General features: G+C 36.2%; 1 protein-coding gene across 1 annotated transcript; it reads left to right on the top strand.

Annotated features, from left to right (window-relative positions):
- Nucleotides 1-5,911: 5,911 nt before the first annotated feature.
- On the top strand, nt 5,912-12,077 carry LOC135197475 (uncharacterized). Its single transcript, XM_064224544.1, has 4 exons — nt 5,912-6,776; nt 8,943-9,862; nt 10,123-10,233; nt 10,422-12,077. The coding sequence occupies exons 2-4, from the start codon at nt 8,972-8,974 to the stop codon at nt 12,075-12,077; spliced, it is 2,658 nt and encodes an 885-aa protein (XP_064080614.1). The 5' UTR covers nt 5,912-6,776; nt 8,943-8,971.
- The last annotated feature ends 1,092 nt before the right edge of the window (nt 12,078-13,169 follow it).

Here is a 13,169-nt window from a genome sequence, read left to right as displayed (position 1 = left end):
AATCTCTACAAGTGTAACGCTGCTGAAGTAGCCATTACTTTTAATAAAGTATGCTTGAGAGAGGGTCTGCTTCCTAAGTACACTATTATTATTATTATTATTATTATTATTATTATTATTATTATTATTATTATTTTTTTTTTTTTTTTTTTTTTTTTTTGCTCTATCACAGTCTTCCAATTCGACTGGGTGGTATTTATAGTGTGGGTTCCGGGTTGCATCCTGCCTCCTTAGGAGTCCATCACTTTTTCTTACTATGTGTGCCGTTTCTAGGATCACACTCTTCTGCATGAGGCCCGGAGCTACTTCAGCCTCTAGTTTTTCCAGATTCCTTTTCAGGGATCTTGGGATCGTGCCTAGTGCTCCAATGATTATGGGTACGATTTCCACTGGCATATCCCATATCCTTCTTATTTCTATTTTCAGATCTTGATACTTATCCAATTTTTCCCTCTCTTTCTCTTCAACTCTGTCCCATGGTATTGCGACATCAATGAGTGATACTTTCTTCTTGACTTTGTCAATCAACGTCACGTCTGGTCTGTTTGCACGTTATCACCCTATCCGTTCTGATACCATAGTCCCAGAGGATCTTTGCCTGATCGTTTTCCTATCACTCCTTCAGGTTGGTGCTCGTACCACTTATTACTGCAAGGTAGCTGATGTTTCTTGCACAGGCTCCAGTGGAGGGCTTTTGCCACTGAATCATGCCTCTTTTTGTACTGGTTCTGTGCAAGTGCCGGGCATTCACTTGCTATGTGGTTTATGGTTTCATTTTTCGTATTGCACTTCCTACATATGGGAGAGATGTTATTTACGTCTATCATACTTTTGAACATATCTGGTTCTTAGGGCCTGATCTTGTGCCGCTGTTATCATTCCTTCAGTTTCCTTCTTTAGCTCTCCCCTCTGTAGCCATTGCCATTGTCATCGCTGGCTAGTTCTTTAGTCTGTCTCATGTATTGTCCGTGCATTGGTTTGTTGTGCCAGTCCTCTGTTTTCTTTCTATATTATTATTATTATTAATATTATTATTATTATTATTATTATTATTATTATTATTATTATTGACAATCAAAAGCCACAGTAGTGTTAAAATATATTATTGTACAATGGTAAAAATACAAGGAGAGACTTTCGGATACTGCTCCGTATCCCTCTTCAGTCCTACTCAGTAGGACTGAAGAGGGATACGGAGCAGTATCCGAAAGTCTCTCCTTGTATTTTTTACCATTGTACAATAATATATTTTAACACTACTGTGGCTTTTGATTGTCAATATTATAGCCTCGTTACGGAGGTTCCTTAGTTTCATTATTATTATTATTATTATTATTATTATTATTATTATTATTATTCTTATTATTATTATTATTATTATTATTATTATTATTATTATTACTTTGATAATATCGGAAAATTGAAAATAATTCCTTCACGATCCAGAGTAAAAAAAATCTTTCAATTTTATCTAGTGCTGTAAAGCTTGTGGTTAACTCTTATAAAAGCATAGGATCTTTTATTATTATTATTATTATTATTATTATTATTATTATTATTATTATTATTATTATTATTATTATTATTATAAAGAACTACTTCAGAACAATAGCAGAAAGGCTACCGTAATATTGACGTTCTTAACAATTTGATTATTCATCCTTAACTTACTGTCTGTACCCTTTAAACTGTATCATCTATAGAACACGAGTATTCCAATTATATAATTAAATAAATGCGTAAATAAGTGTGAAATAATATTAAATAATAAAGGATGAATTCGTACCGTTTGCGGAGCCAAAACCGAAGTTGGGGGAAATAACTCCGCCGACGCCACGATGGCTGAAAGTTTAATTGGCTTAGTCGAACTTCCAGATGAAATTGGTTCATCACGTTCCAGTTGATAGACAATATTATATATATATATATATATATATATATATATATATATATATATATATATATATGCATATATATTATATTTGGATGTTAGATTAATTTGCAGGGCAGTCCTCTGCAAAGCCGTTTATATTGCGTCGACAGAAACGCGCGGGAGGGGAAAGGAAAATATGGATTTTTTGCTTGCTCGGGGAGTAAGCCTACAAACTGCTTGTTGTTGTTCTTGTTGTTTGTAGGAAAGGGCTACGGTAAAGCCTAAAACAGGTCCGTAAAAGCTGTTTTCGCGTTGAATTAAAGATACAGGAATTATAGGATAGGATGTTTATGATTTAGTTATTAGAATGAAAATGTATAATATAAGTAATATGCATGTTAAACAGTACAGAACAATTAAACACGGTGGCTAAAACAGGGAGGGAGGTCCAAATGTGTTTCGCCGTGGTTTCAGTGTTTAGTACCTAGCCCCCACCTGGGGGATCCAAATTGCACTTAGGGACATTTGAACTCCCAGGGGCTAGTTACTAAACACGGTAAGGAAACAGTGTAAGATTAATCAACTGTTTCACCGGTTTGTTTTTAGTACTAGCTCTCGGGGGTTCAAAATGTTGGGAGCCTAACCGAATTGGTCGTTTCACATTTCTCCCTAGGGATTTTTGTGAAATCCCTGATTTCAAAAAAATTTTAATTTTTTCCCCTGTTCAACATTATGTATATATATATACGGGATTAATGCCTCATGTAGTAGAAAGGCGTCCCGTTGGATTTTGTTATACCCTGCTATTATAACAACAAGTATCGGTTGGTTCTACTTCCCGCATTCCTCGTGGGAGTGACATCGATGCAGAGAGAAGTTCTAAGGTTTCGTTAGTATCTTCTTTGAACTATAGAGGTGGAAGACTTCCAAACTCATCGTGGGTCAAACTTTTAACGTATATTTGGAAACTACATTTCTTCTTGAGTAGAGGAAGAAAGTGATTTCAGAGAACTTGTCCTCGATGAGTGGAAGTAGAGCTCTAAGTTTTTACAAAAAAAAAGTCTTTTACAAAAAGATAGTAAGGAACAAACAAAGCTTAGCTCCAGCATACAGTAACATACAGACAGCGAACATTGGACTATGGAAGTCAAACGTTGTTGTTCTCTCTGCGGGTGACTAGGTCACCATCTTCTCATACGAAGGCCCTAGTGACCTTGTTTTACAAAGATAATGCTTTTGATTACATAGGCAAATGCAAACAGGGAGGGCGTCGCAGACACAACGCGGCATCGTCTAGCTTGCGGTACCTGTTTAATTAGCTCATATTAGACTCCTTGTCTCGCCGCATGGGCCCATTTTTTTTTTCGGGTTCAGGGCTCGGGCTTATTTACCATATATGGAATATATATGTTCAATTAAATGTGGATTATTACATAATAATATCTAATATTATGGCATTACTACATACAATTATTATAAACAATATGTTTATACTTATAATATATAACTATATATATAGATATATATATAATTGTAATAATAATATATTATATATATATATGATATCTATGTACTGATAAATATCTATATATATAATATAGTATAATATATATATATATGAGATTCTTCATGTTGAAAAATGAAAGAAGGCGGTAACTAAGACTTTCTGGTTTTATTTGGAAAAAAGTTGCAAACGTTAAATTCTTGGTACCTCTTTTCATTTTCACATGGGAGGATCCTTTCTTATTATATCTATTATAATTCTATTATATATATATAATTTCTATAATATATATATATAATATTATAATTAATACCATGTAATACTTATTATTACCACCATAAATCTATTTCATTTTTGTTTCCTTTTACTGTTAATTAAGGTGTCCCAACTCTGGCATAATTTTTTCTGTTCCGAACTAAAGGAAAGACGATGGTCATTCATAATCATTTTCAATCAGCGGAAAAATAATATAACGTTCGTTGCATGATGGCCACCAAAAACCCTTGATTAATATGACCGTTCGCTGTTCGTTTTATGGTTATCATGAAAAGAAAAATTAAAAATTAAATTTAAATTTTTTATTTTACCAAAGAATCCCTAATTTACCGGTTTATGATAAAGAATGAAATAATGATAAAACACTTTACCTGAATCCAATTTTTCAATTCAAGGACAGTCTCGATACGTCCTCAAATAAAAAAAACAAGAATCTTGTTTCTGAATATATATAATATATATATATATATATATTATATCTATATAATATATTATATAATATGCAATATTATTAAAGGAAATGGAAAAAACTGGTTTTAACAAAATTGAAACAAATGAAGTTTCGCGTTCTTCCTCGGGGAGTAAAAGCCTCTGCAAACTACTTATTGTTGTTGTTTTGTTGTTTTGTTTTCGGGGTGGGGGGGGGGTTAGGGGGGCTGGGTTAGGGAAGGAAGTCCTATGGAAAAAAAGCCTATAAAATTGATGAATGATTTAAGGAAAAGAAATGAAGATTTTCGCTAACCTCGGGGAGTATTTACAAACTATTTTGTTGGGTTGTTGTTTAGTTGGGGTTGGGGCGGGGGGGGGGGGGGGGGGGGGGGGGTGGGGGGGGGGGGGGGGAAAAGGGGGGTGGGCTGGGTTAGGGAAGTCCTATGGAAAAGACCTATAGACTCCCCACATGGGCGATGTACTTAGAATCTAATGGAATGTCTCAACTCTCTCTCTCTCTCCTCTCTCTCTCTCTCTGTTCTAACATTTTAATTTAGCAGGCGTGCAACATTGCTAGGGCTGGCCTTATGGCTACAACACCTCGGCACAATCACCCTCCTATATTACAATGTCCAACTTTGGCTAGCTATGTTGGACATCTATCTCGTGGAATAGCCGAGCCAGCATTGACAAAGGGTGTATTGGCAAAGTGGGTGCAACGCTTCAGCTTAATTTGATTGAGCTTATGCTGGCTGGTTGTTGTTAGACCTCCTATAAAATGGGTGGTATTTAGTTGATTAGATGTATACTCTATATATTATATATATATATACTATATCTATAATCGTAATATATGATATATGTATATTAATTCTGTTCTAACCTCACGATCAGTAGCAAAAATAAAAAAACTGACATTTAAAACAAGTTGAGTGTATAAGAATCTAGTCTGCAAACCAAGCTTTTAAAAACCCTTTACCTTTATAGAAGAATGAATATATGGTAATATTCATTATTCTATATATATATATATTATATATATATATAATATATATATATAATATATATAATATATATATATGATGAATTCTGTCTACCTCACGACCAGTAGCAAAGAATACTACATTCAAAACATGTTTGAATATAATAAATGAGGAAATTTTCTAGTCTGAAAACCATAGATTTATGAAAACGTAACTGGCATTCATGACACAATAATGTTTGAAATGGCCACTGATTTCATAATGCATTTAACCTTGGCTTTTAAGTCTTTCCACTCCATTTACTGCCCTGTTATCAACAATTACTTGATTGTCAGTATGATAAAAAATACCCATTAAAGTATTATTTGTAAATAATTGAAAAACCTCAATAAAAAATTCATATTTCCGTGACATTGGTGCAACGAGGTCTGTAGGAAACTTCCTCTTTTATTAATTAAAAATAATAAATACTGTTTGAATTCTGTTCCAAGTTCGTTCTACGATGATAGGTGAACTGTTTTCGACCATTTAACAGGCAGTTCTTCGTAAACAAGGTAAACCACAGTTTCAGCAGTCGGGTACAGTTCTTAATCCGTCTTGTTTTAGGATTTTTGTTTTCCAAGTTCACTGGAGGGCGAGTCCCCCCCCCCCCCCCCCCCCCCCCCCCCCCCCCCCCCCCCCCCCCCCCCCCCCTCCACCCCCCCCCCCCAAAGCACCTGCGGCTGACCTGCCTCTTCGTAGTGACGTTTTGACTAACAGGGCGGTTGGTCGTGTTGGGCGGTGGGCGTGACTATATTCGCTTCGTTTTTAAGGTAGAGTGGCTTTGCAGGTTGTGAAGACTTCGTGGATTGAACTGGGGCGGCGTTGTACAGAATTATTAATATCAATAATTTCCGTAGCGTAAAGACTACAGTATAAAGCAGATTTTTTTCGTGAATATTTCAAGTAGCAACCATTGAACCTACTATGTATAGAAAGTGACTCTGATTACGTTGTGTAGTATAAGCTGGGGATACAGTGGACAGAATTGCCATTATGAATACTTAAGCAAAAACGGAAATTTTAATAATTTCAATTTGCGTAGCGTAAAGACTACAGTGTAAAGCAGATTATTTCGTGAATATTTCAAGTAGCAAGCATTGAACCTACAATGTATAGAAAGTGCCTCTGATTACTTTGTGTAGTATAAGCTGAGGCTGTCGTGGACAGAACTTTCATTATGAATACTTGAAGAAAAAGAGGTTACAGCTGTCAGTCACGTAAAGCCGTTGATCCTGTTGCTGGATAACCACTGGTTCCATGCAACGTTAAAACACCATACAAACAAAGTACAGCTGTCAGGGTTTCCGTGAATACGAATACTCTGTATAGTTTATAAACTGAGGCCACAGTGTGCAAAAATTTACGTCAATGTGAAAACCATCACTGTCTTTTTCCAATTTTTTTTCTAATGGCAAATGTATTTTGCATTGTGTGATTAACGCTCTACACGATGAAGTTGGCTAACAGAATTTTTAAGAATATCCTTTTGAAATTTCGATATTTTTTTATATTAAATTTTAATTTTTTTTTAAATCTCGTCACAACGGGCGAATATATCCCACGCGACTGAAAGCTTGGTTTGTTTTAAAACTGAATTTGTGGCGCTAGGAGTTTCATATATATACATCTTGGCTTTCTTCACCAGCACCTTGAAAAGCACATCGTTTTTGTAAGTCAGTTTTTTTACTTTTATCAGTCACCGTTTTTCGCTTTAATCAGCCATGGCCATATATTGAAACGTACACAAAAACTACCATATCGCTCATTTTCTCAGCCAGTTTGCACGTTTTACTGCTTTTTCGTGGAGAGTCTTGTTAAATCAAACACTGCCACTTAAATCGCCAAATTTTAATATACTTCGTTTTTATTGTGAATTTCTTCATTAAAAAGTTACCAGCCTTTTGTGCTTCCTGTTCTGTTAAGCGTTGTTAGAGAGTAGTTTCTTCCGTCCCCAGTAAACTGGTTGTTTCCAGACAGTTAAATATTAGACAATCTGGTTTTCATTCCCAGGCAAATTCTTGTTTCTATTTAATGGACTCTTTAATTGTTTTTCAAATCATTTCATCAATTTACATGCTATTTTGGCCATATTGCTTCACTAAACAGGTTTTGAGTATCTGTTTATTGATAACATACCCGCGTGGCTTAACATTCTTATAGTCCAGTGGTACCACATCAACCATAATCGTAACGCGAGATTTGGCAACCACGCATCTCGTTTTCTTTAAAGTTGAAAGTGGAGGAAGGTGGTCGTATACATCAGTCTAAGATTTCCTTTCTCTTCCCCTTCGTCATTAAAGTACTTTTTTTTCATTTTTTTTGACATCGCCCTCACACGCCCCCTTTCTCCCTTCTATGTTGTTTTTTATATTTTAATTGGAAGTTAGTCTCGTTACATTGATATCCCAAGAATTAAAGTCTTGTGTAGTTGAATTTAAGCTGGAAAAGGGTCAGTTGTGAGCAAATTTAACTTGCTTGTGTATGTATATAAATTTTTTTTGTGTTTCACGTCTTATATATATATATATATATATATATATATATATATATATATATATATATATATATATATATATATATATATATTATATATATATATATATATATATATATATATATTATATATATATATATATATTATATATATTATATATATATATATATATATATATATATATATATATATATATATATATCTATATATATATATATATATATATATATAGTAATATATATATATATATATATATAGTTATATATATATATATATATATATATATATATATATATATATAGTATATATATATATATATATATATATATATATATATATATATATATATATATATATATATAATATATATAATATATATATATATATATATATATATATATATATATATATATATATATATATATAGATATATATATATATATATATATATATATATATAATATATATATATATATATATATATATATATATATAACTATATATATATATATATATAATATATTTTATATAGTTATATATATGTGTGTATATATTATAAATTCAATTTCAGCTTAGTAGAATTTCTATAAATATGAATATATAATAATGGGATTTTGTTTAATAGAAGTATTTTCAAGGTGAATTTTTGCATAAGGATAAAAAAAATATAATGTACATGCTAGCTGTTGCAAGAAAATATCTAATAGGGGAAATGTTTACCCTGTGCTGTAGGGAGTCGACTGGGAGGGAGGTGGTGGGAAAGGGAGAGGAGATAAGAAATCGTTAAGGTGAATATGTATTGGGTCTCCCAGAGAGTTGCACTTTTAAAAAAGTAAAGTATTTAAAGAATCTGTAGCGTAGGCTACATAGCAACGTTTGTAAACTAAAAACCACGGTCCTTGCAGATAACTAATGAATGTGGTCATTTGTCTTATATATTGTCTGTGTTGCATATTACTAGTGCAGTGTCTCACAATTTGGGTAATTCTAAGGAATAACTCCGCACGGGCTGCAAAGAACGTAACGGCGAATATGACATCCACTAGGGATTGGGGCGTCCAATGTATTTCGCCGTGTTTAGTTCTGGCCCCTGAGGGTTAATTACAGTCTATCGGCAAAAATAATGTTAAATTCTTAATAAGCAACCCGATTACTATAGGAAACTGTAATTTCCAAAGAAATACCCGAGCCGGAGTTATTTAGATTTACCACATTTTGGATCACATAGCCTAACCTAACTCATCCTAGCTTGCCGTCGACATCGTCACAATACACTTGCGTCCCTTGAGTAGGTATCTTTTCCACATGTCTCCAGTAACACAATTTACCCTTCTTTTTCAGGGCTACTTAAGTTCCACTTCCTTTTTAATATGGATCCTGCATTTTCGTGCGAGTTCTGTGGCATTTACATGGGGGACCCAGACAAGGAACCTCGGGTCCTCTGCTGTGGTCATACCTTCTGTACCCCGTGCGTCTGCGATTTTTTCAGAGGGGGAAAGTACAAATGCCCTTCGTGCAGTCGCCAACACCATCCAGAAAATACAGAAGCTATACCCATTAATCATTCCCTCCTGAAAATGATCAGAACAGAGAATTCTCCTGGTGGTAAGAAATCCAAAAGAGCAGTTTCTTCACCTGGGTTATCTAAGAACGGTGGTACTAAGAGTGATAGTGAGACAGAGACTGATTTGCCAGTGGTAAACCCTGGTTCATCTGAGGAACCACTCCACCATGCTGGAAAATGCGACAAACATGACACATACTGTACGTTTTGGTGTAAAAAGTGTAAGGAATGGATATGCCACGACTGCACCATCATAGGCCACCCACCAGCGCAATGTAGCATCTGCTCCTTCACCCAAGCCGTCGAGGAAATGAAAATGGAGGAGGACCTCTGCATCAAGAGAACCATTGAGCTGTTTGATGCTCATGCCGAAAAATACCACGAGAAGCAGTGGGCTCTGAAGGCACTGAGAGAGAAGCACAGAGCTTTGATCAAGGAGCTGCAGAGACTTTTGTCAAAACACCAGAGGGCGAAGAAGGACATAGAGAGACAGGCGGAGGCCATCAAGAGTTGCCTCACTGACGGACTGACGACTTTGTTGACGATGCTTGAATCACAAGGGCGGCTGCTGGAGGCTCAGACACTACAGGAGGTTCTTGAGGCCCGCCACCAAGCCCAGATATGCCAGAGCAAGATCTTGGCCTGGCATGACCCTGCTATTCTGGCCGAGACTGAGGAGATATATTACTCTGAGGAGGTAAGTGTTGGTTTCCTATTTCTCAATAGAAGAGCACTTTTAAAGATCGTCTCAATTTGGTTTCCTGCATTGCTATGAATAGCAGCAGTAGCAGTAAAACTTTAGTACATGAGTCACCAACATTTCTGGTTCATAAAGAAACTATGCCATAATCTTTAGTACTTTAATACCTTCATCTTTTATTGCGTTACATTCTTGTATATCATTCATAATCGTGAATTCATGCAGACCTAGAGGATACATGAAATAAATTTTTCCAGTTGCAAAATTCGACATCGATTGCCTTTGCAGTTCTGAGACACACCTTGCCATCTTCAGATAACTCGAGTATCAAATCCCCGTCGAGTGATTTCACTACTCTGTCCACTGAGGTAAGTGGCTATGATTTTACATCATTTGGTGTATCATTATTCAAGTAACATGTTAGACATGGTACTCACTGTTTATAACAATTGTAATAAGACTTTTCCTCTTAAGACCATCTAAATATGAGCATTCTTTACTCCTCTCGATCATGAGTATTTTTGTATTAAGTGACTTATTTTACTTTCTGTTTCAGGATGAAGCAGAAGTAGCGAGGAACATAAAATACTTGATGGAAAGCCCAGAATGGAAGAGAATTGTTGAAAAGAGAGAAAATGATGACCTTGCCACTGATAACTCTTGGTGGCATTGCTTGGCGAAAGGCTCTGGCAAGACTGACACTAGGAAGGATGAATTGGACAGGGGCCTTAATAATTCTTACAACAAAATGGGTGACCAACAACTGGAAATAAAGTCGCCATCTCCTAGAAAACGTTCTACACCCATTGAAGATTCTATTGACAAGTGTAAAGAGGACTCAGACGATGATTGTCGATGCTCTCTTCCCCATAAGCAGCATTTGGCCTATGATGACTTAAAGGGTCTTGTGTATCCTTCTAGAAGTACGTACCCTGTGGCCAAAAGAAGAGCCTCTCTCTCTCCAAAGCTAGACCAGATATCAGAAAACGAGGAACTAGTTGAAGGGCTGACCAAGGAACCTAGAAAAGAGGAACTAGTTGAAGGGCTGACCGAGGAACCTAGGAAACATGTGGAGGAAAAAGGCTTGGACTACCCACAGATTCCAACACGAAGAAGAATTGGGTTTACAGGGGGTGATAGCAAGCAGATTGGTAGTTTGGAATGTCTACAAAGGGCTGGTATTACTATTCCGTCAACAAAAGGCATTACGTTTACTGAGACGGACACGAAAACTCCAGATGCCTCCATACCTGCAGTTGCGAGTGAACCCACCTACCCCGAGCAGGAGGGGAGTTCCCGTGAGAATTCGCTTCTAGGAGACTCTAGAAACGAACTTCATCTATTTTACTATGCAAATGGCGGTTTTGAAAATGCCCCTGAAACTGATTTTGGAAGCCATGAATGTGGGACTGACAAGGGGCATGATAGGAAGTCTGATTCTGGAAAGGATGTAGTTGGGATCTCTGCACCAGCTGGAAATGACACCATTGCGAACTCTGCACCGGCTGGAAGTGAGAGCGTTGGGAACTCGGCACTGGCTGGAAATGAGTCTGTTGGGAACTCTGCACTGGCTGGAAATGATAGCGATGGCAACACTGCTTCAGGAAACATCATTGTGGTGGCTGGTGAAGCAGATGAAGATGATGATAATGAGGGTGGTAATCATTATTATGATAGTGATTACTTAGATGATAATGAAGTATCTGACGGTGGTTATGAATGTGACGCAATCCATTCCTCAGTGAGTGAAGAGAGAGAGTGTGGAACAGAACAAATGGAAAGAAAATTTCCAAATAATGAATACAATCCTCATGGAAGCAGTCTCCTTGCGGAATGTCAACATGAAAGAGACTCCTCCAAAAGTACAGAGAAGACCACAATTTCTAATAGAAGCATAAGTGGTAATACAGAAAGAAGCGAAGGTAGCTATGACGGATACACTTTTGTTAATGAAAGAGGAGAAATTTTCCGTAGTGTAGGAACTGAACCTACATCTTTGTTCAATAATGAACCTCCTGGTGACAAATGGTTTCACTTGAATATCATCAAAGATGAAGTACAGGTTGTGGGAGCAGTTCATATCATAGCCAGTTCTATTTTTCCATACTTGGACGTCGATTTCAAGAAGAATCTGAGAACACTTCCAGTACTGAATCAGCGGAAGAGACAGCCCTTTACTGTGCAGGTGTTGAAGAAAGCCAGACTGAAGTAGCCTCTGGTAGTACAGTAAGTGAGAAAATAAACACCACTGCTGATGTCCAGGAAATCGAGGGAAATATTCAAGGCACAGATACTAATGGAAAAGAAACCGTAGAAATACACACAGGCTATGCAGATGAGCACCATATTTCCAAGTTCTGTAGAAACACCGATGGCCAAATAACTGTCACTGATTGTTTAGACACCTCAGGTACATTGAAACTGAACCAAATGGGATGCCTTTCTACGAGTGATGGCATAGGTGAGGAAACTGATCAAAGAATAATTATGGCCCAGTGTGAGACTGAGACTGAACAGACGCGAGGAATTCCTCCATTTAGTCACAAAGACAATGTTACAGACGATTTTTCAACTGATCACACTGTAGTTACATCACACGAGAGGTACCTAGTACACCCTTCTGCAACTGTCTGCAGAGGTGAGGAAACTGAAGGAGGATTGATTATGCCGCAGAGTGAGACAGAAGTAGTAAGAGAAATTTCTCCAAGTCAGAAAGATGATGCTCAAGATTCTTCCATCAAACAGGAAGAAAGTGAGATTGAAATAGCTGAATGTGCACTTGAGGATAACGAAGAAAAGGTAAATAAAGCCACTGCCAAAAAAAAAGTAGGGTTAGTGACGCATGTCGTGTGACGTAGGATTATCCGTAGAACAGGAAGTAAGTATACTCTATGGATGAAAAGATCTTCAATTTTCTTAGAACGAAAATGACTTATAGTATAAGGATTGGAAAGCTTTTATTTTGTCCTGGTAAGGACACCCTGGATTTTGTCCTACTAAGGACACACTGGATTCTGTCTTATTAAGGAAACGCTGGATTGTGTCCTATTAAGGACACTAGATTCTAGTCTGTTATGAACTTGTGATTGTCCTGTTGAGGACAAATGTGCTTCTGTCCTGTTAAGGACTCGTGTGATTGTTTCCTGTTAAGGACATGAATGTTTTTACTTTGATTTGGTTTTTATGTTATAGAATTTTACTCAGATTTTAATATATATACCGTTATTGGAGTATTGTTTTTTGTTCCCTTAGAGTAAACCTATTAAAATGAATGATTTAGAGTGAAAATCTTAAGTAAATGGAA

The sequence above is a fragment of the Macrobrachium nipponense genome, chromosome 23, assembly GCF_015104395.2.
Source record: "Macrobrachium nipponense isolate FS-2020 chromosome 23, ASM1510439v2, whole genome shotgun sequence".
Lineage (NCBI taxonomy): Eukaryota > Metazoa > Arthropoda > Malacostraca > Decapoda > Palaemonidae > Macrobrachium > Macrobrachium nipponense.
Note: the sequence above shows the minus strand (reverse complement) of the source record. Positions and strands in the feature narration are given on the sequence as shown.